Here is a 26,963-nt window from a genome sequence, read left to right on the forward strand (position 1 = left end):
AGGAACCCATTGAAGTCAATGGGAGGATTTTTTTTTTTTCAGCACTGAAATTCCAAACCAAATTCTTCTCCATTTTCCTAAAACAAAAATCAAACTATGCCCCTCTGTGGAATGGGGTTGACCATACTTTTTAGGCCAGTTGCAGACAACCCCGCTGTGGGTCAGTGTGTTGTCCGTGTATTTCCTGGATAGCACTGTTGGGGAATTGCTAAGACAATTCCCCAGTAGCTGCTGGAAACCCTGGGGTGGGACACAAGACAGAGTGAGCCCTAAGCTGAAGACCCCCACTGTCCCTTCCTATTGCCAGACCCTATCCTACGTAATAGGCAGCAACTTGAAGACAATCCCTTCCTGTATATGTGATACACAAAACGCAGACAAGACGAACAACAACAAAGGGGTAAAAGTCGAGCAATACAGTGCCAAATCAAAGTCCAAAAGAATAGTCAGTAGGGAAAGCCAAAGGTCAAGGATTAGAATACAAGTAATAACAGCAAGAGAATAAGCCAGCACGCACAAGGCAATAGCAAGCACCAATGTGAATGTGAGCCAAGACTAAATAAGGAGGAAGAACCCGCCAAGGAGTTGATGGGTGGATAGGCTGTCAACCATAGGGCAAGACTGAAATTAACTATTAGAGGAGCAGAGGGAAATGAAGGTGAAGGAGACGGGTGTGGTGGAAAATCAATTACCAAGGTGAAAGAATGGGACAAAGTGTTCAAACAATGCAAGAAGAACCCAAGGTTCTTCCCAAAGCCAAGGCCAGATGATGACGCCGAAGCCCGGATGGGCAAAGATTTCACAAGCACACTGACTTATTCTTTTCTATGGGTCTGTACATACGAGTGTGATTTTCACGGTCCCGTGTGAGGGCCGACAGTCAATGGGAGCTGGTTTTTACGCACTCATACTGAACGACTTTTACGTTCAGAATGAGCGGAACGTACACTCCGTGTGAAGGCTCCCTTACCAAAGTAATATAGCCAGAATTTAAAGGGAAAACAGATTTTTATGAACAAGACACGATGCCTTGTCTATTGCAGGATTAGGGGAGTGAACTGTGGACATGGTGCAAAGCTTATAACGAAAGAAAACAACTATTTCTTATTATTTACCTTGAAATAATAAAATAAAATAATTTCAATGTAATTTCTGTCTCGCTGCGATTTGTCTCAATTATGGAAAAAAAATAATTGGTCTCAAGCGGTGAAAGCTTCCTTAGAAAACCTTTATAAGCCGAGGTCTCACATGAGATTTGGCCGGATCGTTAGAAGATCATAGAATTCTCCTAATTTCAGTGTTTTTATTTTACTAATTATATTACATGTATTTTATTATTATTATTTGTATTGATATTTTCATCTTTATTCATTCTTAAGCAATCCTATATTTTAATATCAAAATAGAGTCTCCTTCTATTCCACGATCTTCTTGTATCTATGGTTCATACCATTCCATGTTGTCTTCTCCTCCTTTTTCTAAATGTAAGAACCAAAGGTGGATTGTCTTCAGTTTCGGTCAATTATATTAATTTCAGGTTAGACTATATTATTATTCATCGTATGATGGAGACCAAGAACAGGACGCCCATCATTACAGAATTTATTCTACTTGGATTTACTACGGACCCCAAGATAAATGCCGCGCTCTTTGTCTTATTCTTTATCATCTACCTGGTGACATTTATTGGGAACAGTCTCATAATATATATAATCATCACCAACCCCAAGTTACATAAACCCATGTACTTCTTTCTCTGCGTATTATCCATTCTTGACTTGTGCAATTCTTCATTGGCTGTTCCCCGATTATTATGTGATCTCTTCTCTACTGAAAGGACCATCCCATACATGGCTTGCCGTCTTCAAACCCATGCCATCCTTGTGGTGGAAGGTTCTGAGTGCCAGCTTCTCGTTGTGATGGCTATTGATCGATATATCGCCATATGTCACCCTCTTCGCTACCCGGTCCTCATGCGTTGGGGTAATTGTTATAAGTTGGTGGCTCTAGTATTCATTGTTACGTTTATGCTTTGTTCTTTCCCTACGATTGTCTCTCCGTTCACTATTTGCTATAACCAGATTAACCATTTCATGTGCGAGACGTTAGCTTTTATTAAGTTGTTATGTGAGAACACATCTGAAATTGAGCTTCAGATATTCGCTGTCAGTTTCCTCACTCTCCTTGTTCCTCTTCTGCTCATCTTACTATCTTATGCTTGTATCATATACTCTGTAATGAAGATTCGCTCTGCGGGAAGGTCTAAGGCTTTCTCCACCTGTACGTCCCATCTCGCGGTGGTGGCTTTGTACTTCGGGACAGTCATGTTGCTGTATCTTGGCCCTGCCTCCATGTACTCGACAGACCAGGAGAAATATAGCTCCATATTCTATGTCATTATAACCCCAATGCTGAATCCTCTCATCTACAGTCTCAATAACCGGGAGGTTAAAGACGCCATTAAGAAGGAGATTCTCGCTAAATTCACCAAGTAACTTACATTAACCCTTAAGTACTATCATGGTGTCCATTAGAGATGAGCGAGTAGTATTCGATCGAGTAGGTATTCGATCGAATACTACGGTATTCGAAATACTCGTACAAGTTCGATGCAAAACCAGCATTGATTGGCCAAATGCTAAACAGTCGGCCAATCAACACTGGTTCTTCTCCTACCTTTAGAAGTCTTCTCCATGCAGAATCCTTGCGGCGTCTTCCGGCTCTGAATTCACTCTGCCCAGACCCGATGCCTGGCAGAGTGAATTCAGAGTCAGAAGACGCCGCGGGGACGCTGCACGGAGAAGACTTCTCGGAGGATCCAGCCCGACCCTCACTCGTGGACTTGGTAAGCGTAATTTGATCGAACGTTGCCTACCCCTGAAACGAGCATTCCCCCCCCCCCATAGACTATAATAGGGTTCGATTTGAGTAGTCGAATATTGAGGGGCTACTCGAAACGAATATCGAATATCGAACATTTTACTGTTCGCTCATCTCTAGTGTCCATCATACACCAATACCATACACATATCATTATGACAGACACCATGATGGTACTTAAGGGTTAAGAGGGCTCTAACTGAGTTTAGGAATTGCTTTACACATTTTTTATTTTCCATTTAAATTCATCAATAATTATTGTAAATCCTCCTCTATTAACCCTTTAAGGACAAGGTAAGAAATTTCCTTAAGGACACCGCCTTAATTCCAATTAATTGTGTCATGTTGTAATAACTTGCAAGTGATATTGATAATGCATATTTCATGGTGGTCATTTATTTTGTCCCAGATAGTCATATTTCAGAGTTTCTAGATAGGACAACCCATTGTATTTTTCAATTGGATTCCATTCTCCAGAACTTATCTTTGTGATTGCTAAAACCATTATTTTTGATATTTAAAGGTAATTTCCAGGTTTATTTTTTTTTCTTACTGAGGACTGTTCCTTACTAGAGATGAGCGAGTAGTATTCGATCGGATACCTCCCCTGCATAGTCATTGGTGTACTCGGTCGAATACCACATGGTAAACGTAGTAAAAATTCGATTCCCCTCCCACCTTCCCTGGCATTGTTTTTACACCAATACCTATGCAGGAGAGGTATTTGATCGAATATACTCGCTCATCTCTATTCCTTACTAGAGATGAGCGAACAGTAAAATGTTCGAAGTTCGATATTCGTTTCGAGTAGCCCCTCAATATTCAACTACTCGAATTGAATATCGAACCCTATTATAGTCTATGGGGGGAAAATGCTCATTTCAGGGGTAGGCAACGTTCGATCAAATTATACTTACCAAGTCCACGAGTGAGGGTCAGCCTGGATCCTCCGAGCAGTCTTCTCCGTGCAGCGTCCCCGCGGCATCTTCCAGCTCTGAATTCACTCTGCCAAGCATCGGGCCTGGGCAGAGCCAACTGCGCATGCCCGCACTACAAGCCTGGCAGAGTGAATGAAGAGTCGGAAGACGCCGCGGGGAAGCTGCACGGAGAAGTCTTCTAAAGGTAGGAGAAGAACCAGCGTTGATTGGAAGACTGTATAGCATTCGGCCAATCAATGCTGGTTCTGCATCGAACTTTTACATTCGAATAGTGAGTAGTACTCGATCGAGTACTTCATGCAACTTTGATTTAAATTGAATGTTTTATAAAAAAAAAATAAAAAAATGCAAATAAATGTATATTAGTGGTCAAACGTGTAAACCAAACAAAAACTTATATGCACCAAACCTCCTAAAAATAAGAATTCAACATATGCAGAGTTCATTGATATCACTATGGCCTGCACCGGCATGCACGTGTCTTCAGAAAATCACAAGAACTGGAAGGAACAAAAAAATCTGCTTTGAAGCTGCAAATGTTAAAAAAGTATCATCCTATAAATGTAGGGATTACACACCATGAGAAGTAAGTGAACCCCTAAACCCTATATATTTTTTGAAAGTAGAAAAACTGAAGATTACAAATGTCTCAATGGGTTATCGATAGCCACATCCACCTGCATGCAACTTTCTGACAAACACAAATCATTTTTTGAAAAAATCCACTAAAACACATATTTGCACCTAAAACTCATGTTTAATGTTTCATATACACAACCACCTGCATGCAACTTTGCAGCAAACAGAGATTACAAGCAAAAATTGCGCAAAAATTCAAAGTAGTTTTCAAAAAACTGCAATATGTGAGGAGTTCATACATACCGCACATGTATATCTTTACAGGGGCGGATGTTAAAGAAACGCAGATATCGCAGAAATGCGCCAACCCATTTTGTGCATGCAGATTAATTAGGACTTTACATATAAATGTTATGTTCCATCCTCCTATAAATTTTTTTTGCAATTTCTATGCAAAGAAGATCTCTCCAAGAAGCGCGGTATCTTGTGATACTTTGCAAAGTAGTTAAGAAAATTTGTAAAAAATTGTGGACTCCAAGAAATTATACAGACATTTTGAAGATTCAAGAACCCTTGTAAACCATAATAAAATGAGAAGCCTTGGCACAATGGTAAATCTTTTGAGAAGAGTCTGTACATCTAAGGGTAAGTACACATGAGGTTTTTTGAACTGGAACCTGAGGCGAAGGCCGTCTCAGGTTCTGGTCCAAAATATGAGTCGCTGCGACTGGATGCCGATGCAGTGCACCAGCATCCAGTTGCGCACTCCGCTCTGGATTAGGTCCAAATGAATGGGCCTAGTCGGGAGGGAGTGTCTTCAGGCGGATGTTGCCTGAAAGAATGAGCATGTGGCTTCTTTTTCCAGAATCCGGAACAAACGGCTGATTTCAATAGGAGCCGTCTTTTTGGTCAGGATTTTGAGGCGGATACGGTTTCAAAATCCTGACCAAAAAACCCCATGTGAATTTACCCTAAATCTTTTCCAAGAGGACCTTAGTAAGTAAGGAACCCACAAATTAATCTATAGTAGAGATGAGCGATATTCGATATTCGTTTTGAGAAACCTCTCAATATTCGACTACTCAAATCGAATATCGAATCCTATTATAGTCTATGGGGGGAAAATGCTCGTTTCAGGGGTAGGCAACGTTCGATCAAACTGAACTTACCAAGTCCATGAGTGAGGGTCGGGACTGGATTCTCCGAGAAGTCTTCTCTGTGCAGCGCCCCCGCATCGTCATCCGGCAATGAATTCACTCTGCCAGGCATCGGGCCTGAGCAGAGCCGACTGCGCATGCCCGCACTACAAGAAAATGGCCACTTACAGTCAAAGCAGGCATTTTCTTGTAGCACGGGCATGCACAGTTGGCTCTGCCCAGGCCCGATGTCTATCAGAGTGAATTAAGAGCCGGAAAACGCCGCGGGGACGCTGCGCGGAGAAGACTTCTAAAGGTAGGAGAAGAACCAGCGTTGATTGGCCGACTGTATAGCATTCGGCCAATCAACGCTAGTTCTGCATCAAATTTTTCCATTCGACTAGCGAGTGGTACGCGATCGAGTATGAGTATTTCGAATACCGTAGTATACGATCGAATACCTACTCGATCGAATACTACATGCTCATCTCTAATCTATAGGCTTTATTTAAATAGGATTAAATTGTATCTATGGGATTAATGCAATGACATTTTCCAAAAATTACCCTTATTAGAGATGAGCGAACAGTGTTCTATCGAACACATGTTCGATCGGATATCAGGGTGTTCGCCATGTTCGAATCGAATCGAACACCGCGTGGTAAAGTGCGCCAAAATTCGATTCCCCTCCCACCTTCCCTGGCGCCTTTTTTGCACCAATAACAGCGCAGGGGAGGTGGGACAGGAACTACGACACCGGGGGCATTGAAAAAAATTGGAAAAAGTCATTGGCTGCCGAAATCAGGTGACCTCCATTTTAGACGAATAGTGGATTTCAAATCCGGGTCATATGAGAATGTGAACTTTGTGACTATGAGACAGGGATAGCTGTACAGGCAGGGATAGCTAGGGATAACCTTTATTTAGGGGGGAATGTTATTAAAAATAACTTTTTGGGGCTCTATCGGGTGTGTAATTGTGATTTTTGTGAGATAAACTTTTTCCCATAGAGATGCATTGGCCAGCGCTGATTGGCCGAATTCCGTACTCTGGCCAATCAGTGCTGGCCAATGCATTCTATTAGCTTGATGAAGCAGAGTGTGCACAAGGGTTCAAGCGCACCCTCGGCTCTGATGTAGCAGAGCTGAGGCTGCACAAGGGTTCAAGCGCACCCTCGGCTCTGATGTAGGAGAGCCGAGGGTGCACTTGAACCCTTGTGCACCCTCGGCTCTGCTACATCAGAGCCGAGGGTGCGCTTGAACCCTTGTGCACACTCTGCTTCATCAAGCTAATAGAATGCATTGGCCAGCGCTGATTGGCCAGAGTACGGAATTCGGCCAATCAGCGCTGGCTCTGCTGGAGGAGGCGGAGTCTAAGATCGCTCCACACCAGTCTCCATTCAGGTCCGACCTTAGACTCCGCCTCCTCCAGCAGAGCCAGCGCTGATTGGCCGAATTCCGTACTCTGGCCAATCAGCACTGGCTAATGCATTGCATTGGCGTGATGAAGCAGTGCTGAATGTGTGTGCTTAGCACACACATTCAGCTCTACTTCATCGGGCTAATAGAATGCATTGGCCAATCAGCGCTGGCCAATGCATTCTATTAGCGTGAACTGAGTTTGCACAGGGGTTCTAGTGCACCCTCGGCTCTGCTACATCAGATTGCTACATCTGATGTAGCAGTGCCGAGTGTGCATCAGATGTGTAGTTGAGCAAAACTGACTCAGCACTGCTAAGTCTCTGCATTCGCATAGGAATGCATTGGCCAGCCTTCGGCCAATCAGCGCTGGCTCTGCCGGAGGAGGCGGAGTCTAAGGTCGGACCTGAATGGAGACTGGTGTGGAGCGATCTTAGACTCCGCCTCCTCCAGCAGAGCCAGCGCTGATTGGTCGAGTTCCGTACTCTGGCCAATCAGCACTGGCCAATGCATTTCTATGGGGAAAAGTTAGCTTGCGAAAATCGCAAACTGACAGGGATTTCCATGAAATAAAGTGACTTTTATGCCCCCAGACATGCTTCCCCTGCTGTCCCAGTGTCATTCCAGGGTGTTGGTATCATTTCCTGGGGTGTCATAGTGGACTTGGTGACCCTCCAGACACGAATTTGGGTTTCCCCCTTAACGAGTTTATGTTCCCCATAGACTATAATGGGGTTCGAAACCCATTCGAACACTCGAACAGTGAGCGGCTGTTCGAATCGAATTTCGAACCTCGAACATTTTAGTGTTCGCTCATCTCTAACCCTTATGACTCTCAAGACTCTTAGCATTATGTTTGGCAGACTGCTGAGTTGAAACAAACATACTTATATTGCTGGATGTGTTGATGTTTTTATTGGAACCTTACAGGGTACATAAAACTTTTTGTTCACTTATTGTTCAATTTTGTACTTTGGGACGGCCATGTTGCTATATCTTGGCCCCGCATCCATGTACTCTACAGACCAGGAGAGATATTGCTCCATGTGTTATGTTATTATCACCCCAATGCTGAATCCTCTCATCTACAGTCTCAATAACAGGGAGGATAAAGATATAATTAAGACATCTCTAAGAACAATCTCGCAATGGCTCAGTCTGTACATTAAAGGGGGTTTACTGACTTTATCATTTGCTCTGTACATTTTTAGGTTTTTGTAATTATTTTATAATCCAAAGTATAAAATAAAGTGACATTGAACAAGGTTTTGCCTCCTTTGTGTGTGATGTATATCTAGAAATTGCGCATATATAGAAATAGTTCATCTGTGCCCATGGGTTAGGCATCTTCCGGCAATCACTGCTGAGTATCTGGCATAAACCCACCAAACTGGTCCTGTACGTAGAGTGAAAAATCCTGATAATACTGGTGTGTTCATATATTACCTCGGAAGGTCAATGGTTATACTTTACCCTTCAGATGGGACAATCTAGCTGGAAAGGCAATAACTAGGTTCCAAGAAAAATTATGTTTAAGGGAGGGAATGATGAGATAGTTCAGAGTGCATTGACAATAAAAAATTAAAAAATTTATTTTACCATGCTGACCATTGTCTAATTTTATACCCCCACCCCTACATTGCATATAATGTTTTCCGTCCGTCAAAGTTCTTTTGTCTGGGGAAGGGTATTCCACACATAAGCTCAAACTGAAATACAGTTTGAACCTACCGTACAAGGATAAGGCTCAGCCCCTGAGCACCCTTCATTTCCCCCTCCTGACCATGAAAAGTACTGTGCAGAAGCAGTCTCCATTGCAGTCCGATCTTAGACTCTGCCTCCTCACAGACGAGCCTCCGGCAGAACCAGTGTTGATTGGCCGAATGCTGTACACTGGCCAATCAATGCTGGTCAATGCATTCCTATGAGAAAAAAGTAAGCTCCCTCGTAACAGCAAGCTGCCAGCTCTCCCGACTAGCAAGGACGAGCCTGCTGCAGAACCAACGTTGATTTGCCGCAGGCTAGTCTTTGCTAGTCAGGAGAGCTGGCAGCTTGTGGCTATGAGGGAGCTGACTTTTTATCAGCGCAACTGCAAGCGCTGTGCGGTTAAAGCGCACGGACCCCATAGACTATAATGGGGTCCATGCACTTTAAATGCACAGTGCTCCTCCTAAACACTCTCCTCCTGCTACTCGTGGACTTGGTGACTCTGCTTTAGTCGAATAGTGGTTTACCCTGAAATTAGCATTTTTTCCCATAGACTATAATGGGATGTGACATTTGATCGAGTAGTCGAATATTGAGGCTCTACTCGAAACGAATATCAAATCTCGAATATTTCACTGTTCGCTCTAGTAAAGGACAATCTGTTAAATTTTCTCCCTCACTAATAAACATGAGCAGGGTTATAAAGGACATGATGTGGAATTGCTCCTCTTAATGTATATGAATACAACACAGATACAATGTAAACTCCTTATTTATCTCCAGCAGCTTCTGTGTTTTTTTTTTATCTTCCTCACACATTTTCTGCTCACTCCTCCACCCTTCCCTCTCCATAGACTTCTACTGTGAACCACAGTCTGACACCTCTGTGAACATCTGTCTGGATATCAGCCCAGATTTCAAAGCAAAGGCCCGCTAGTAAGTGGCAGTGCAGACACGCTGATAGTAAGTTTCATATTTTTCTTCAAGTTTTTTGATTGCCACTCATTGGAGCTGCCTCACTCAGTTGGCATAATAACAAGAAAATAAAACAAACGACCCCACCATTGCTTCTCCCAACACAAACACATTGTGTCATTCTGCTCCCATAAAGATGTAACACTTGGCTCAAAGCCACAGCTTTGCCTTCCAATTAAAATTGAGCTTTTAGCATTTACAAGTCATCAAAACTAGATTTTTTTTTTTTTAACAAACCAATGTTTTTTGCAAAATAACCTCATGTGTTAAACTGCCAGGCACACAGCATTTCTCAAAAAAAGGGTAATATTGGAGTGTTTTAAATGTTAAAAAGCATTAAAGCAAGTGTCACACAGTGTATGGTTAGATCTGGAGTTTGTATCCATCTGCTTACGATCAGTTTTTTTTTATAGACATACATGTCACCTTCACTTTGACTTAACTTCAGAAATCTAGAATTTGGGTAGACATATTCCTAAAAGTCCCAAGAGTATTCTACACTATGTTTTATAGATAGGTTCCTAGGAGCCCTGACAGTATTATACACTATGTTTTATAGATAGGTTCCTAGGAGCCCTGACAGTATTATACACTATGTTTTATAGATAGGTTCCTAGGAGCCCTGACAGTATTCTACACTATGTTTTATAGATAGATTCCTAGGAGTCCTAAGAGTATTCTACACTATATTTTATAGATAGGTTCCTAGGAGCCCTGACAGTATTCTACACTATATTTTATAGATAGGTTCCTAGGAACCCTAAGAGTATTCTACACTATGTTTTATAGATAGGTTCCTAGGAGTCCTAAGAGTGTTCTACACTATGTTTTATAGATAGGTTCCTAGGAGTCCTAAGAGTATTCTACACTATGTTTTATAGATAGGTTCCTAGGAGTCCTAAGAGTATTCTACACTATGTATTATATATAGGTTCCTAGGAGTCCTAAGAGTATTCTACACTATGTTTTAAGATAGATTCCTAGGAGTCCTGACAGTATTATACACTATGTTTTATAGATAGGTTCCTAGGAGTCCTAAGAGTATTCTATACTATGTTTTATAGATAGGTTCCTAGGAGTCCTGACAGTATTCTACACTATGTTTTATAGATAGGTTCCTAGGAGCCCTGACAGTGTTGTACACTATGTATTATAGATAGTTTCCTAGGAGTCCTGACAGTGTTATACACTATGTTTTATGGATAGGTTCCTAGGAGTCCTGACAGTGTTATACACTATGTTTTATGGATAGGTTCCTAGGAGCCCTGACAGTGTTATACACTATGTTTTATAGATAGGTTCCTAGAAGCCCTAAGAGTATTCTACACTATGTTTTATAGATAGGTTCCTAGGAGCCCTAAGAGTATTCTACACTATGTTTTATAGATAGGTTCCTAGGAGCCCTAGAAACTTATGTCATAAGTTAATTTAAGCTATGGTTCATACCAAACTTGTTTGACCAAAAATCAATCTGAAACCTGAGTCACCTGAACATGGAACAGATCCTCCTGCAACAGCTGACCTGGGGTGAGTTAACCCTTGGCAGCCTTGTTGCTTTCAGCAGTACTGGTGCACCTTGGCAGTGAGCTTAACTGACAGGGTTTAGTTGCACCCTGTTCACATTGAGTACCGCACCGCACCTCGGCCAGTGTTTGTTGGACCCTGTTCACATTGAGTTCAGACATACAGCCGCCCATCTGGGCCTGTGGACCTCGCTGCACTGTCTTGCAGACTATCGGTTCCACAGTTAAAAAAAAATATTTTTATATATTTATACAGAACCGTAACACTTAGGAGAGTGTGGGCGGGTACTGGGAGGGGAAACGTCACATCTCCCCAACCTGTACCCACCCACAATCTCCTAACCTGGGAGGCAGGGGCAGGTAGGCAAAGAAGAACGAGAAAACTGGGCACCGGACCAGCCATCTCTGCAGGTAACTGGACACCAGGGGGGACTAAGTAGCCAGAGGATTAAAAAAAAAAATCCTCTGGCTACTTAGTGATTAGTATAGAAAATCCCATTGACTTGCATTGGGATCGGAATTGGGATCGAGATCTGGTTCGAATGAAAAATGATCGGAAATTGGATTTTAAAATCGATCCTGAAACAACAAGATCGGCTCAACCCTAATCTTGAGAGGTTCTCCAATCTGTAATCTGCAAAATAAACAATAGCCTTCTACTTCCAGAGCTTTATATGTTGTCATTTATTGCTGGATATGTCATTGTCTTTATAGGAACTAGCATACAGACTAGAGATGAGCGAGTACTGTTTGGATCAGCCGTTCCGAACAGCACGCTCCCATAGAAATGAATGGAAGCAGCTGGCACGTACACTTTGCCGGTGGCCGGTCGCTTAACCCCCCACATGCCAGCTACGTCCATTCATTTCTATGGGAGCGTGCTGTTCGGAATGGCTGTTCCGAACAGTGTTCGCTCATCTCTAATACAGACACTTTTTTAGTCACTTTTTATTTTTTGTTAAGGCAAAGTGACCCAAAAAAGAACAACTTGCACATTTTTCATTTAGATTTTTGTTTGCAAAACCAAAATAAAATAAATACTTTAATTTGAATAGTTTATTATTTTATGCAGCTGCTGCCTATCTAATGTATGTTTTATGTGTGAAATGAGAATTAGAATTTTAGTTATTTTAATATTTTTTTAAAACTTTTTTAACCTTTAATTTATAGTCCTCCTAAGCTGTTTGATCCCTGGAATGGAGTTGACTGTGTAGTAATTCTTCTGTATTGCCAGACTTCTATTAGACCTTACCTACTTGAGCTGCTCACACACAACATATACAGTAAGTCCTTGTCCTGACATTACAACATTCAGTCCCGTGAATAAGTTTTAACAATATTTACGTTGATTGATGGTCGTTTTCAGTGTTGTAGTTTGTATATATCTGTAATTGTAAGTTGCTACAGATTTGGCAGAGCTTCCATAATGTATCCCTTAGCAAGCAGACCGAAACCTGCTGATCTGATTGTCTCCCTCCCTATATATCAGCAGGGCTATATAGGACATGCCAGGGAGTTGCTCAATTGCCTTCCCCTGGATCAACACTGTAGGGGAGTGTAGGGTTATAGGTTGGACTTGATGGACTCTTCCATTGTGTCATTCACCCTCATCTACTATGTAACTATGAATTGCTACAAGTAGGGGTAGGGGGATATCATCACTCCTTGGGGAGAGACCATCATTTAGGTGTGTGGAGACTTATTAAGCCTTTAGCACTCCACTGTGCAAGGGACCATGGGAAGAATATGCAAATCTGTCTTCCATGATGTAATTAGGAAGTCAGGTGCCTCAGTGTTGCAAACCAATTACATCATGGAAGACAGATTTACATATTCTTCCCATGGTCCCTTGTACAGTGGAGTGCTAAAGGCTTAATAAGTCTCCACTCCCCAAGGAGTGACGATATCCCCCTAACCCTGTCTAAGCCTCTCACCTCTACCAGGTTAGTCTTCTCTACACTGGGCTGACGAGAGGCAATAACATTGAAACAGCCGTCCTTGGTTGAGAGACTATACCTGGTAATAATCCCAGCATCATTGCAAAACAAAGGCCTCTTGGAAGGTCGAGCATGATGTTAAAGGGAGCAGCCTTTATTGGGCTATATCACTGAGATTCTGTCTTCCTAATTACATCAGGGAAGACAGGCTTGCACATTCCAGTGAGTGCCCTCTATTGGTTTGCAACACTAAGGCACCTGACTTCCTAATTACATCATGGAAGACAGATTTGCATATTCTTACTATAAGTAGGATGAGATAGAAAGTCCTTTTTATCTCCAGTACCCTCTGTCTGTATCTTGCCCCCCTCAATCACTATATTATATCGATATATTGCTCATTATAATCATTAATATTGTTTTGAAGTAAATTTCAGTTTAATTTCTGTCTCGTTGCGATTTGTCTCATTTATGGAAAACAAAATAATTGATCTCCAGTGGTGAAGGCTTCCTTGTAAAACCTTTATAAGCTGAGGTCTCACATGAGATGTGGCCGGATCTATACGAGATCTGAGAATCCTCTTAATTTTTTTTATTTTTTTTTATTTTTTAAAATGTATTATTTAAATATCTTTCTGTAGTTGATGTATCGGTATATTGATTGCTAGTCACATATTTTAACATCAAAATATATATTTTTAATTACACAATCTTCTCATATCTATGGTTCGGACCATTGCATGTTGTCTTTTTCAACTTCTCTCTCTAAATGTAAAAATATTTAAGTTGGATTGTCTCCAGTTTCGGTCAATTACTCCGAAAACTATCTAAATTCCATGTTAGACCTTAGGCTTTGTTATTACTCATCATATGATGGAGACCAAGAATGGGACGCCCATCATCACAGAATTTATTCTACTTGGATTTACGACGGACCCCAAGATAAATGCCGCGCTCTTTGTCTTATTCTTTATCATCTACCTGGTCACATTTATTGGGAAAAGTCTCATAATATATATAATCATCACCAACCCCAAGTTACATAAACCCATGTACTTCTTTCTCTGTATATTATCCATTCTTGACTTGTCTTATTCCAGCACGGCATTGCCCCGATTATTGGCCGATCTCTTCTCTACTGAAAGGACCATCCCGTACATGGCTTGCCGTCTTCAGATCCATGCCATCCTTCTGGTGGAAGGTTCCGAGTGCCAACTTCTTGTTGTGATGGCTATTGATCGATATATCGCCATTTGTCACCCTCTCCACTACCCGGTCCTCATGCGTTGGGGTAATTGTTATAGGCTGGTGGCTCTTGTGTTCATCGTTACCTTTTTGCTTTGCTCTCTCCCTACAATGGTCACTCCGATCACTGTGTGTTATAACCAGATTAACCATTTCATGTGTGAGGTACTGGCTTTCATTAAACTATTATGTGGTAACACCTCTACTATTGAGCTTGATGTATTTTCCGTCAGTTTCCTCACTCTCCTTGTTCCTCTTCTGCTCATCTTACTATCTTATGCTCATATACTATACTCTGTAATGAAGATATAATCTGCGGGAAGGTCTAAGGCTTTTTCCACCTGTACGTCCCATCTCGCGGTGGTGGCTTTGTACTTCGGGACAGTCATGTTGCTGTATCTTGGCCCCGCATCCATGTACTCTACAGACCAGGAGAAATATAGCTCCATATTCTATGTCATTATCACCCCAATGCTGAATCCTCTCATCTACAGTCTCAATAACCGGGAGGTTAAAGATGCCATTAAGAAGGAACTTCTAAGAAAAATCACTTTAGTAACTTAAGAAGGTATTTACTGTATTTATGAATTGTAATCCCAAGTATTAAATCCTTAAAGACAAGATCAAGTCATCTTACGCACACTGGTTCTTTTCTTGTTGTAATATCTTTTGATTGTTCAACTCATCTAAGGGATGGCCATTGAGTTTATCCCAAAACATTGCTAGTGATAAACTTCAATAGCTTTTGCATTTATTAAAAATAATAAATGTGAAATCCTCTGTTTTAGACACAGATAGTCGCACCACCCAAATGTGTTATTAATAGAGATGAGCGAACAGTGTTCTATCGAACTCATGTTCGATCGGATATTAGGCTGTTCGGCATGTTCGAATCGAATCGAACACCGCGTGGTAAAGTGCGCCATTACTCGATTCCCCTCCCACCTTCCCTGGCGCCTTTTTTGCTCCAATAACAGCGCAGGGTAGGTGGGACAGGAACTACGACACCGGTGACGTTGAGAAAAGTAGGCAAAACCCATTGGCTGCCGAAAACATGTGACCTCTAATTTAAAAGAACAGCGCCGCCCAGGTTCGCGTCATTCTGAGCTTGCAATTCACCGAGGACGGAGGTTTCCGTCCAGCTAGCTAGGGCTTAGATTCTGGGTAGGCAGGGACAGGCTAGGATAGGAAGGAGAAGACAACCACAACAGCTCTTATAAGAGCTAAATTCCAGGGAGAAGCTTGTCAGTGTAACGTGGCACTGACGGGCTCAATCGCCGCAACCCAGCTTTCCCAGGATCCTGAATGGAATACACTGTCAGTGTATTCCCGTATACCCGATATATACCCCGATACCCGTTCCAACGGTGTGCCCCCCCACCTTCACCCCAGAAATACCCTGCAAGTCCCCTAGCAATAGAATTGGGGCTATATACACCCACAATTTTTACTACTGGTATACAGTGCCATTGTCTGACTGGGAATTCAAAGAATATATTGGGAATACAAATACCCTCAATTCTTGCTACTGCCATATAGTGCCAGTTTCTGACTGGTAATTCAAAGAATATATTGGGGTTACGTGCACCCACAATTTTTACTACTGGTATACAGTGCCATTGTCTGACTGGGAATTCAAAGAATATATTGGGAATACAAATACCCTCATTTCTTGCTACTGCCATATAGTGCCAGTGTCTGACTGGGAATTCAAAGAATATATTGGGGTTACGTGCACCCACAATTTTTACTACTGGTATACAGTGCCATTGTCTGACTGGGAATTCAAAGAATATATTGGGAATACAAATACCCTCATTTCTTGCTACTGCCATATAGTGCCAGTTTCTGACTGGTAATTCAAAGAATATATTGGGGTTACGTGCACCCACAATTTTTACTACTGGTATACAGTGCCAATTTCTAACTAGGAATTCAAAATGCGCAAGGCTCCCGGAAAGGGACGTGGATGAGGCCGTGGGCGAGGTCGGGGGAATGGTTCTGGGGAGCAAGGTAGCAGTGAAGCCACAGGGCGTCCCGTGCCTACTCCTGTGGGGCAGCAAGCATTGCGCCACTCCACAGTGCCAGGGTTGCTTGCCACATTAACTAAACTGCAGGGTACAAACCTTAGTAGGCCCGAGAACCAGGAACAGGTCTTGCAATGGCTGTCAGAGAACGCTTACAGCACATTGTCCAGCAGCCAGTCAGACTCTGCCTCCTCTCCTCCTATTACCCAACAGTCTTGTCTTCCTTCCTCCCAAAATTCCGAAGCTTTACAGAACAATAACCCAAACTGTCCCTGCTCCCCAGAGCTGTTCTCCGCTCCTTTCATTGTCCCTCAACCTGCCTCTCCACGTCACGATTCCACGAACCTAACAGAGGAGCATCTGTGTCCAGATGCTCAAACACTAGAGTCCCCTCCATCTCCGTTCGATTTGGTGGTGGATGACCAGCAACCCACCCTCATCGACGATGATGTGACGCAGTTGCCGTCAGGGCATCCAGTTGACCGGCGCATTGTGCGGGAGGAGGAGATGAGACAGGAGTTGGAAGAGGAAGTGGTGGATGATGAGGACACTGACCCGACCTGGACAGGGGGGATGTCAAGCGGGGAAAGTAGTGTGGATGTTGAGGCAGGTGCAGCACCAAAAAGGGTAGCTAGAGGCAGAGGCAGAGGTCAGCAGCTTAGGCGAAGCCAGGCCACACCCGGAATCTCCCAAGATGTTCCAGTTCGTACCCAGCCCCGAAAAACTCCCACCTCGAGGGCACGTTTCTCGAAGGTGTGGAGTTTTTTCAAGGAATGCGCCGAGGACAGATATAGTGTTGTCTGCACAATTTGCCTCTCGAAATTGATTAGGGGCTCTGAGAAGAGCAACCTGTCCACCACTTCAATGCGCCGTCATTTGGAATCCAAGCACTGGAATCAGTGGCAGGCAGCAACGGCAGGACAAAGGCCGCCTGCCGTTCACGCCACTGCCAGAGCCTCTGCCACTGCCTCTGCCTCTGCCACTGCTGACTGTGCTGGCGATGCACTCCAGAGGACGAGCCAGGACACCACTTCATCTGCCTCCGCCACTTTGTTGACTTCTACCTCATCCTCCCCTGGTCCTGTCTTATCTCCTTCTCCTGCACCATCAAAGGCACCATCAGGCGCTTCTTTACAACAACCCACCATCTCTCAGACATTGGAGCGGCGGCAGAAATACACTGCTAACCACCCACACGCGCAAGCCTTGAACGCCAACATCGCTAAACTGCTGGCCCAGGAGATGTTGGCGTTCCGGCTTGTTGAAACTCCCGCCTTCCTGGACCTGATGGCAACTGCGGCACCTCGCTATGCCATCCCTAGCCGTCACTACTTCTCCCGGTGTGCCGTCCCCGCCTTGCACCAGCACGTGTCACTCAACATCAGGCGGGCCCTTAGTTCCGCGCTTTGCACAAAGGTCCACTTGACCACCGACGCGTGGACAAGTGCATGCGGACAGGGACGCTACATTTCACTGACGGCACACTGGGTGAATGTAGTTGAGGCTGGGACTGCTTCCCAAACTGGCCCGGTGTACCTCGTCTCCCCGCCTAACATTCCTGGCAGGGACACGAGAAGAACACCCCCCTCCTCCTCCTCCTCTACCGCCTCCTCCTCCGCCACCGCCTCCTCCTCCGCCACCGCCTCCTCCTCCGCTGTTAGATTGACCCCAGCTACGAGTTGGAAACGTTGCAGCACTGGCGTTGGTAGACGTCAGCAGGCTGTGCTGAAGCTGATCAGCTTGGGGGACAGACAGCACACTGCCTCCGAGGTGAGGGATGCCCTCCTCGATGAGACGGCAATATGGTTTGAGCCGCTGCACCTGGGCCCAGGCATGGTCGTTTGTGATAACGGCCGGAACCTGGTAGCAGCTCTGGAGCTTGCCGGACTCCAACATGTTCCATGTCTGGCCCACGTCTTCAACCTAGTGGTGCAACGTTTCCTAAAGAGCTACCCCAATGTTCCAGAGCTACTGGTGAAAGTGCGGCGCATGTGCGCCCACTTTCGCAAGTCGACAGTAGCCGCTGCTAGCTTAAAATCTCTCCAGCAACGCCTGCATGTGCCACAACACCGGCTTTTGTGCGACGTCCCCACACGCTGGAACTCAACGTTTCAGATGTTGAATAGAGTGGTTGAGCAGCAGAGACCTTTGATGGAATACCAGCTACAAAACCCTAGGGTGCCACAAAGTCAGCTGCCTCAGTTTCACATCCATGAGTGGCCATGGATGAGAGACCTTTGTGACATCCTACGGGTCTTTGAGGAGTCCACAAGGAGGGTGAGCTCTGAGGATGCGATGGTGAGCCTTACAATCCCGCTCTTGTGTGTTCTGAGAGAATCCCTGATTGACATCAGGGATAACTCAGATCACACAGAGGAGTTAGGGATAGCATCCGATCCGTCACAGCTGGAGAGTAGGTCCACACATCTGTCCGCTTCACTGCGTTTAATGGAGGAGGAGGAGGAGGAGGAGGAGGAGGAAGAAGAGTTGTCCGATGATGTGATGGTGATACAGGAGGCTTCCGGGCAACTTCGAATCGTCCCATTGTTGCAGCGCGGATGGGTAGACATGGAGGATGAGGAGGAAATGGAGATTGAACTTTCCGGTGGGGCCAGAGGAGTCATGCCAACTAACACTGTGACAGACATGGCTGAGTTCATGTTGGGGTGCTTTACAACCGACAAGCGTATTGTCAAAATCATGGAGGACAACCAGTACTGGATCTTTGCTATCCTTGACCCCCGGTATAAAAACAACATCTCGTCTTTTATTCCGGTAGAGGGGAGGGCCAATCGCATCAATGCTTGCCACAGGCAATTGGTGCAGAATATGATGGAGATGTTTCCAGCATGTGACGTTGGCGGCAGGGAGGGCAGTTCCTCCAGTAGGCAACCAAGTTCTCACCGGTCCACACAAACGAGGGGCACACTGTCTAAGGTCTGGGACACCTTGATGGCACCCCCTCGCCAAAGTGCCGCCACGGAGGGTCCTAGTGTCACCAGGCGTGAGAAGTATAGGCGCATGTTGCGGGAATACCTTTCCGACCACAGCCCTGTCCTCTCCGACCCCTCTGCGCCCTACACGTATTGGGTGTCGAAGTTGGACCTGTGGCTTGAACTTGCCCTATATGCCTTGGAGGTGCTGTCCTGTCCTGCCGCCAGCGTCCTATCTGAGAGGGTGTTCAGTGCAGCCGGTGGCATCATCACTGACAAGCGCACCCGTCTGTCAGCTGAGAGTGCCGACCGGCTCACTTTGATAAAAATGAACCACCACTAGGTAGAGCCGTCATTTTTGTGCCCACCTGTGTAAAGCACCCCAACATGAAACTCCATGTCTGTACTCAACCTCTCCAATTCCTCCGCATCCTCATACTCATCCACCATAAGCGTTGCACAATTCTGCTAATACTAGGCTCCCTCCACCCTGATTTCCCCCAGCTCTGCTGGTTAGAGGCTCCCTCCACCCTGATTTCCACCAACTCTGCTGGTTAGAGGCTCCCTCCACCTTGAATTGGTCCAAACTGGGCTGTTTAGCGGCTCCCTCCACCATGAATTGGTCCAAACTGGGGTTTTTAGAGGCTCCCTCCACCATGAATTGGTCCAAACTGGGGTTTTTAGAGGCTCCCTCCACCATGAATTTGCCCAAACTGGGCTGTTTAGAGGCTCCCTCCACCATGAATTGGTCCAAACTGGGCTGTTTAGAGGCTCCCTCCACCATGAATTTGCCCAAACTGGGCTGTTTAGAGGCTCCCTCCACCATGAATTGGTCCAAACTGGGCTGTTTAGAGGCTCCCTCCACCATTAATTGGTCCAAACTGGGGTTTTTAGAGGCTCCCTCCACCATGAATTGGTCCAAACTTGGCTGTTTAGATGCTCCCTCCACCATGAATTGGTCCAAACTGGGCTGTTTAGAGGCTCCCTCCACCATTAATTGGTCCAAACTGGGGTTTTTAGAGGCTCCCTCCACCATGAATTGGTCCAAACTTGGCTGTTTAGATGCTCCCTCCACCATGAATTGGTCCAAACTGGGGTGGTTAGAGGCTCCCTCCACCATTAATTGGTCCAAACTGGGCTGGTTAGAGGCTCCCTCCACCATTAATTGGTCCAAACTGGGGTTTTTAGAGGCTCCCTCCACCATGAATTGGTCCAAACTGGGCTGGTTAGAGGCTCCCTCCACCATGAATTGGTCCAAACTGGGTTTTTTAGAGGCTCCCTCCACCATGAATTTGCCCAAACTGGGCTGTTTAGAGGCTCCCTCCACCATGAATTGGTCCAAACTGGGCTGTTTAGAGGCTCCCTCCACCATGAATTTGCCCAAACTGGGCTGTTTAGAGGCTCCCTCCACCATGAATTGGTCCAAACTGGGCTGTTTAGAGGCTCCCTCCACCATTAATTGGTCCAAACTGGGGTTTTTAGAGGCTCCCTCCACCATGAATTGGTCCAAACTTGGCTGTTTAGATGCTCCCTCCACCATGAATTGGTCCAAACTGGGGTGGTTAGAGGCTCCCTCCACCATTAATTGGTCCAAACTGGGCTGGTTAGAGGCTCCCTCCACCATTAATTGGTCCAAACTGGGGTTTTTAGAGGCTCCCTCCACCATGAATTGGTCCAAACTTGGCTGTTTAGAGGCTCCCTCCACCATGAATTGGTCCAAACTGGGGTGGTTAGAGGCTCCCTCCACCATTAATTGGTCCAAACTGGGCTGGTTAGAGGCTCCCTCCACCATTAATTGGTCCAAACTGGGCTGGTTAGAGGCTCCCTCCACCATTAATTGGTCCAAACTGGGCTGGTTAGAGGCTCCCTCCACCATGAATTTGCCCAAACTGGGCTGTTTAGAGGATCCCTCCACCATGAATTGGTCCAAACTGGGTTTTTTAGAGGCTCCCTCCACCATGAATTGGTCCAAACTGGGCTGTTTAGAGGCTCCCTCCACCATGAATTTGCCCAAACTGGGCTGTTTAGCGGCTCCCTCCACCATTAATTGGTCCAAACTGGGCTGGTTAGAGGCTCCCTCCACCATGAATTTGCCCAAACTGGGCTGTTTAGAGGCTCCCTCCACCATGAATTTGCCCAAACTGGGCTGGTTAGAGGCTCCCTCCACCATGAATTGGTCCAAACTGGGGTTTTTAGAGGCTCCCTCCACCATGAATTGGTCCAAACTTGGCTGTTTAGAGGCTCCCTCCACCATGAATTGGTCCAAACTGGGGTGGTTAGAGGCTCCCTCCACCATTAATTGGTCCAAACTGGGCTGGTTAGAGGCTCCCTCCACCATTAATTGGTCCAAACTGGGCTGGTTAGAGGCTCCCTCCACCATTAATTGGTCCAAACTGTGCTGGTTAGAGGCTCCCTCCACCATGAATTGGTCCAAACTGGGGTTTTTAGAGGCTCCCTCCACCATGAATTGGTCCAAACTTGGCTGTTTAGAGGCTCCCTCCACCATTAATTGGTCCAAACTGGGCTGGTTAGAGGCTCCCTCCACCATGAATTGGTCCAAACTGGGTTTTTTAGAGGCTCCCTCCACCATGAATTGGTCCAAACTGGGGTTTTTAGAGGCTCCCTCCACCATGAATTGGTCCAAACTGGGCTGTTTAGCGGCTCCCTCCACCATTAATTGGTCCAAACTGGGCTGGTTAGAGGCTCCCTCCACCATGAATTTGCCCAAACTGGGCTGTTTAGAGGCTCCCTCCACCATGAATTTGCCCAAACTGGGCTGGTTAGAGGCTCCCTCCACCATGAATTGGTCCAAACTGGGGTTTTTAGAGGCTCCCTCCACCATGAATTGGTCCAAACTTGGCTGTTTAGAGGCTCCCTCCACCATTAATTGGTCCAAACTGGGCTGGTTAGAGGCTCCCTCCACCATGAATTGGTCCAAACTGGGTTTTTTAGAGGCTCCCTCCACCATGAATTTGCCCAAACTGGGCTGTTTAGAGGCTCCCTCCACCATGAATTGGTCCAAACTGGGCTGGTTAGAGGCTCCCTCCACCATGAATTGGTCCAAACTTGGCTGTTTAGAGGCTCCCTCCACCATGAATTGGTCCAAACTGGGCTGGTTAGAGGCTCCCTCCACCATGAATTGGTCCAAACTTGGCTGTTTAGAGGCTCCCTCCACCATGAATTGGTCCAAACTGGGCTGGTTAGAGGCTCCCTCCACCATTAATTGGTTCAAACTGGGCTGGTTAGAGGCTCCCTCCACCATTAATTGGTCCAAACTGGGCTGGTTAGAGGCTCCCTCCACCATGAATTTGCCCAAACTGGGCTGTTTAGAGGCTTCCTCCACCATGAATTGGTCCAAACTGGGGTGGTTAGAGGCTCCCTCCACCATTAATTTGCCCAAACTGGGCTGTTTAGAGGCTCCCTCCACCATGAATTGGTCCAAACTGGGTTTTTTAGAGGCTCCCTCCACCATGAATTGGTCCAAACTGGGCTGTTTAGAGGCTCCCTCCACCATGAATTTGCCCAAACTGGGCTGTTTAGCGGCTCCCTCCACCATTAATTGGTCCAAACTGGACTGGTTAGAGGCTCCCTCCACCATGAATTTGCCCAAACTGGGCTGTTTAGAGGCTCCCTCCACCATGAATTTGCCCAAACTGGGCTGGTTAGAGGCTCCCTCCACCATGAATTGGTCCAAACTGGGGTTTTTAGAGGCTCCCTCCACCATGAATTGGTTCAAACTGGGCTGTTTAGAGGCTCCCTCCACCATTAATTGGTCCAAACTGGGGTTTTTAGAGGCTCCCTCCACCATGAATTGGTCCAAACTTGGCTGTTTAGCGGCTCCCTCCACCATGAATTGGTCCAAACTGGGGTGGTTAGAGGCTCCCTCCACCATTAATTGGTCCAAACTGGGCTGGTTAGAGGCTCCCTCCACCATTAATTGGTCCAAACTGGGGTTTTTAGAGGCTCCCTCCACCATGAATTGGTCCAAACTTGGCTGTTTAGAGGCTCCCTCCACCATGAATTGGTCCAAACTGGGGTGGTTAGAGGCTCCCTCCACCATTAATTGGTCCAAACTGGGCTGGTTAGAGGCTCCCTCCACCATTAATTGGTCCAAACTGGGCTGGTTAGAGGCTCCCTTCACCATTAATTGGTCCAAACTGGGCTGGTTAGAGGCTCCCTCCACCATGAATTTGCCCAAACTGGGCTGTTTAGAGGCTCCCTCCACAATGAATTGGTCCAAACTGGGTTTTTTAGAGGCTCCCTCCACCATGAATTGGTCCAAACTGGGCTGTTTAGAGGCTCCCTCCACCATGAATTTGCCCAAACTGGGCTGTTTAGCGGCTCCCTCCACCATTAATTGGTCCAAACTGGGCTGGTTAGAGGCTCCCTCCACCATGAATTTGCCCAAACTGGGCTGTTTAGAGGCTCCCTCCACCATGAATTTGCCCAAACTGGGCTGGTTAGAGGCTCCCTCCACCATGAATTGGTCCAAACTGGGGTTTTTAGAGGCTCCCTCCACCATGAATTGGTCCAAACTTGGCTGTTTAGAGGCTCCCTCCACCATGAATTGGTCCAAACTGGGGTGGTTAGAGGCTCCCTCCACCATTAATTGGTCCAAACTGGGCTGGTTAGAGGCTCCCTCCACCATTAATTGGTCCAAACTGGGCTGGTTAGAGGCTCCCTCCACCATTAATTGGTCCAAACTGGGCTGGTTAGAGGCTCCCTCCACCATGAATTGGTCCAAACTGGGGTTTTTAGAGGCTCCCTCCACCATGAATTGGTCCAAACTTGGCTGTTTAGAGGCTCCCTCCACCATTAATTGGTCCAAACTGGGCTGGTTAGAGGCTCCCTCCACCATGAATTGGTCCAAACTGGTTTTTTTAGAGGCTCCCTCCACCATGAATTGGTCCAAACTGGGGTTTTTAGAGGTTCCCTCCACCATGAATTGGTCCAAACTGGGCTGTTTAGCGGCTCCCTCCACCATTAATTGGTCCAAACTGGGCTGGTTAGAGGCTCCCTCCACCATGAATTTGCCCAAACTGGGCTGTTTAGAGGCTCCCTCCACCATGAATTTGCCCAAACTGGGCTGGTTAGAGGCTCCCTCCACCATGAATTGGTCCAAACTGGGGTTTTTAGAGGCTCCCTCCACCATGAATTGGTCCAAACTTGGCTGTTTAGAGGCTCCCTCCACCATTAATTGGTTCAAACTGGGCTGGTTAGAGGCTCCCTCCACCATGAATTGGTCCAAACTGGGTTTTTTAGAGGCTCCCTCCACCATGAATTTGCCCAAACTGGGCTGTTTAGAGGCTCCCTCCACCATGAATTGGTCCAAACTGGGCTGGTTAGAGGCTCCCTCCACCATGAATTTCCCAAAACTTGGCTGTTTAGAGGCTCCCTCCACCATTAATTGGTCCAAACTGGGCTGGTTAGAGGCTCCCTCCACCATGAATTTGCCCAAACTGGGCTGTTTAGAGGCTCCCTCCACCATGAATTGGTCCAAACTGGGTTTTTTAGAGGCTCCCTCCACCATGAATTGGTCCAAACTGGGCTGTTTAGAGGCTCCCTCCACCATGAATTTGCCCAAACTGGGCTGTTTAGAGGCTCCCTCCACCATTAATTGGTCCAAACTGGGCTGGTTAGAGGCTCCCTCCACCATGAATTTGCCCAAACTGGGCTGTTTAGAGGCTCCCTCCACCATGAATTTGCCCAAACTGGGATGGTTAGAGGCTCCCTCCACCATGAATTGGTCCAAACTGGGGTTTTTAGAGGCTCCCTCCACCATGAATTGGTCCAAACTGGGTTTTTTAGAGGCTCCCTCCACCATGAATTGGTCCAAACTGGGCTGTTTAGAGGCTCCCTCCACCATGAATTTGCCCAAACTGGGCTGTTTAGCGGCTCCCTCCACCATTAATTGGTCCAAACTGGACTGGTTAGAGGCTCCCTCCACCATGAATTTGCCCAAACTGGGCTGTTTAGAGGCTCCCTCCACCATGAATTTGCCCAAACTGGGCTGGTTAGAGGCTCCCTCCACCATGAATTGGTCCAAACTGGGGTTTTTAGAGGCTCCCTCCACCATGAATTGGTTCAAACTGGGCTGTTTAGAGGCTCCCTCCACCATTAATTGGTCCAAACTGGGGTTTTTAGAGGCTCCCTCCACCATGAATTGGTCCAAACTTGGCTGTTTAGAGGCTCCCTCCACCATGAATTGGTCCAAACTGGGGTGGTTAGAGGCTCCCTCCACCATTAATTGGTCCAAACTGGGCTGGTTAGAGGCTCCCTCCACCATGAATTTGCCCAAACTGGGCTGTTTAGAGGCTCCCTCCACCATGAATTTGCCCAAACTGGGATGGTTAGAGGCTCCCTCCACCATGAATTGGTCCAAACTGGGGTTTTTAGAGGCTCCCTCCACCATGAATTGGTCCAAACTTGGCTGTTTAGAGGCTCCCTCCACCATTAATTGGTCCAAACTGGGCTGGTTAGAGGCTCCCTCCACCATGAATTGGTCCAAACTGGGGTGGTTAGAGGCTCCCTCCACCATTAATTTGCCCAAACTGGGCTGTTTAGAGGCTCCCTCCACCATGAATTGGTCCAAACTGGGTTTTTTAGAGGCTCCCTCCACCATGAATTGGTCCAAACTGGGCTGTTTAGAGGCTCCCTCCACCATGAATTTGCCCAAACTGGGCTGTTTAGCGGCTCCCTCCACCATTAATTGGTCCAAACTGGACTGGTTAGAGGCTCCCTCCACCATGAATTTGCCCAAACTGGGCTGTTTAGAGGCTCCCTCCACCATGAATTGGTCCAAACTGGGGTTTTTAGAGGCTCCCTCCACCATGAATTGGTCCAAACTTGGCTGTTTAGAGGCTCCCTCCACCATTAATTGGTCCAAAATGGGCTGGTTAGAGGCTCCCTCCACCATGAATTTGCCCAAACTGGGCTGTTTAGCGGCTCCCTCCACCATTAATTGGTCCAAACTGGGCTGGTTAGAGGCTCCCTCCACCATGAATTTGCCCAAACTGGGCTGTTTAGAGGCTCCCTCCACCATGAATTTGCCCAAACTGGGCTGGTTAGAGGCTCCCTCCACCATGAATTGGTCCAAACTGGGGTTTTTAGAGGCTCCCTCCACCATGAATTGGTCCAAACTGGGGTGGTTAGAGGCTCCCTCCACCATTAATTTGCCCAAACTGGGCTGTTTAGAGGCTCCCTCCACCATGAATTGGTCCAAACTGGGTTTTTTAGAGACTCCCTCCACCATGAATTGGTCCAAACTGGGCTGTTTAGAGGCTCCCTCCACCATGAATTTGCCCAAACTGGGCTGTTTAGCGGCTCCCTCCACCATGAATTGGTCCAAACTGGGCTGTTTAGAGGCTCCCTCCACCATGAATTTGCCCAAACTGGGCTGTTTAGCGGCTCCCTCCACCATTAATTGGTCCAAACTGGGCTGGTTAGAGGCTCCCTCCACCATGAATTTGCCCAAACTGGGCTGTTTAGAGGCTCCCTCCACCATGAATTTGCCCAAACTGGGCTGGTTAGAGGCTCCCTCCACCATGAATTGGTCCAAACTGGGGTTTTTAGAGGCTCCCTCCACCATGAATTGGTCCAAACTGGGGTGGTTAGAGGCTCCCTCCACCATTAATTTGCCCAAACTGGGCTGTTTAGAGGCTCCCT

The 26,963-nt window shown here is 46.2% G+C and overlaps 2 protein-coding genes across 2 annotated transcripts; both read left to right on the forward strand.

Annotated features, from left to right (window-relative positions):
- Positions 1-1,565: 1,565 nt before the first annotated feature.
- Positions 1,566-2,495, forward strand: LOC142198641 (olfactory receptor 8U9-like). Its single transcript, XM_075269670.1, has one exon. It carries the CDS (start codon positions 1,566-1,568, stop codon positions 2,493-2,495), a length of 930 nt encoding a protein of 309 aa, XP_075125771.1.
- Positions 2,496-13,966: 11,471 nt separating this feature from the next.
- Positions 13,967-14,902, forward strand: LOC142198642 (putative olfactory receptor 13C6). The gene is made up of 3 exons (XM_075269671.1): positions 13,967-14,145; positions 14,194-14,384; positions 14,766-14,902. Exons 1-3 carry the CDS (start codon positions 13,967-13,969, stop codon positions 14,900-14,902), a joined length of 507 nt encoding a protein of 168 aa, XP_075125772.1.
- The last annotated feature ends 12,061 nt before the right edge of the window (positions 14,903-26,963 follow it).

The sequence above is a fragment of the Leptodactylus fuscus genome, chromosome 3, assembly GCF_031893055.1.
Source record: "Leptodactylus fuscus isolate aLepFus1 chromosome 3, aLepFus1.hap2, whole genome shotgun sequence".
Taxonomy (NCBI): domain Eukaryota; kingdom Metazoa; phylum Chordata; class Amphibia; order Anura; family Leptodactylidae; genus Leptodactylus; species Leptodactylus fuscus.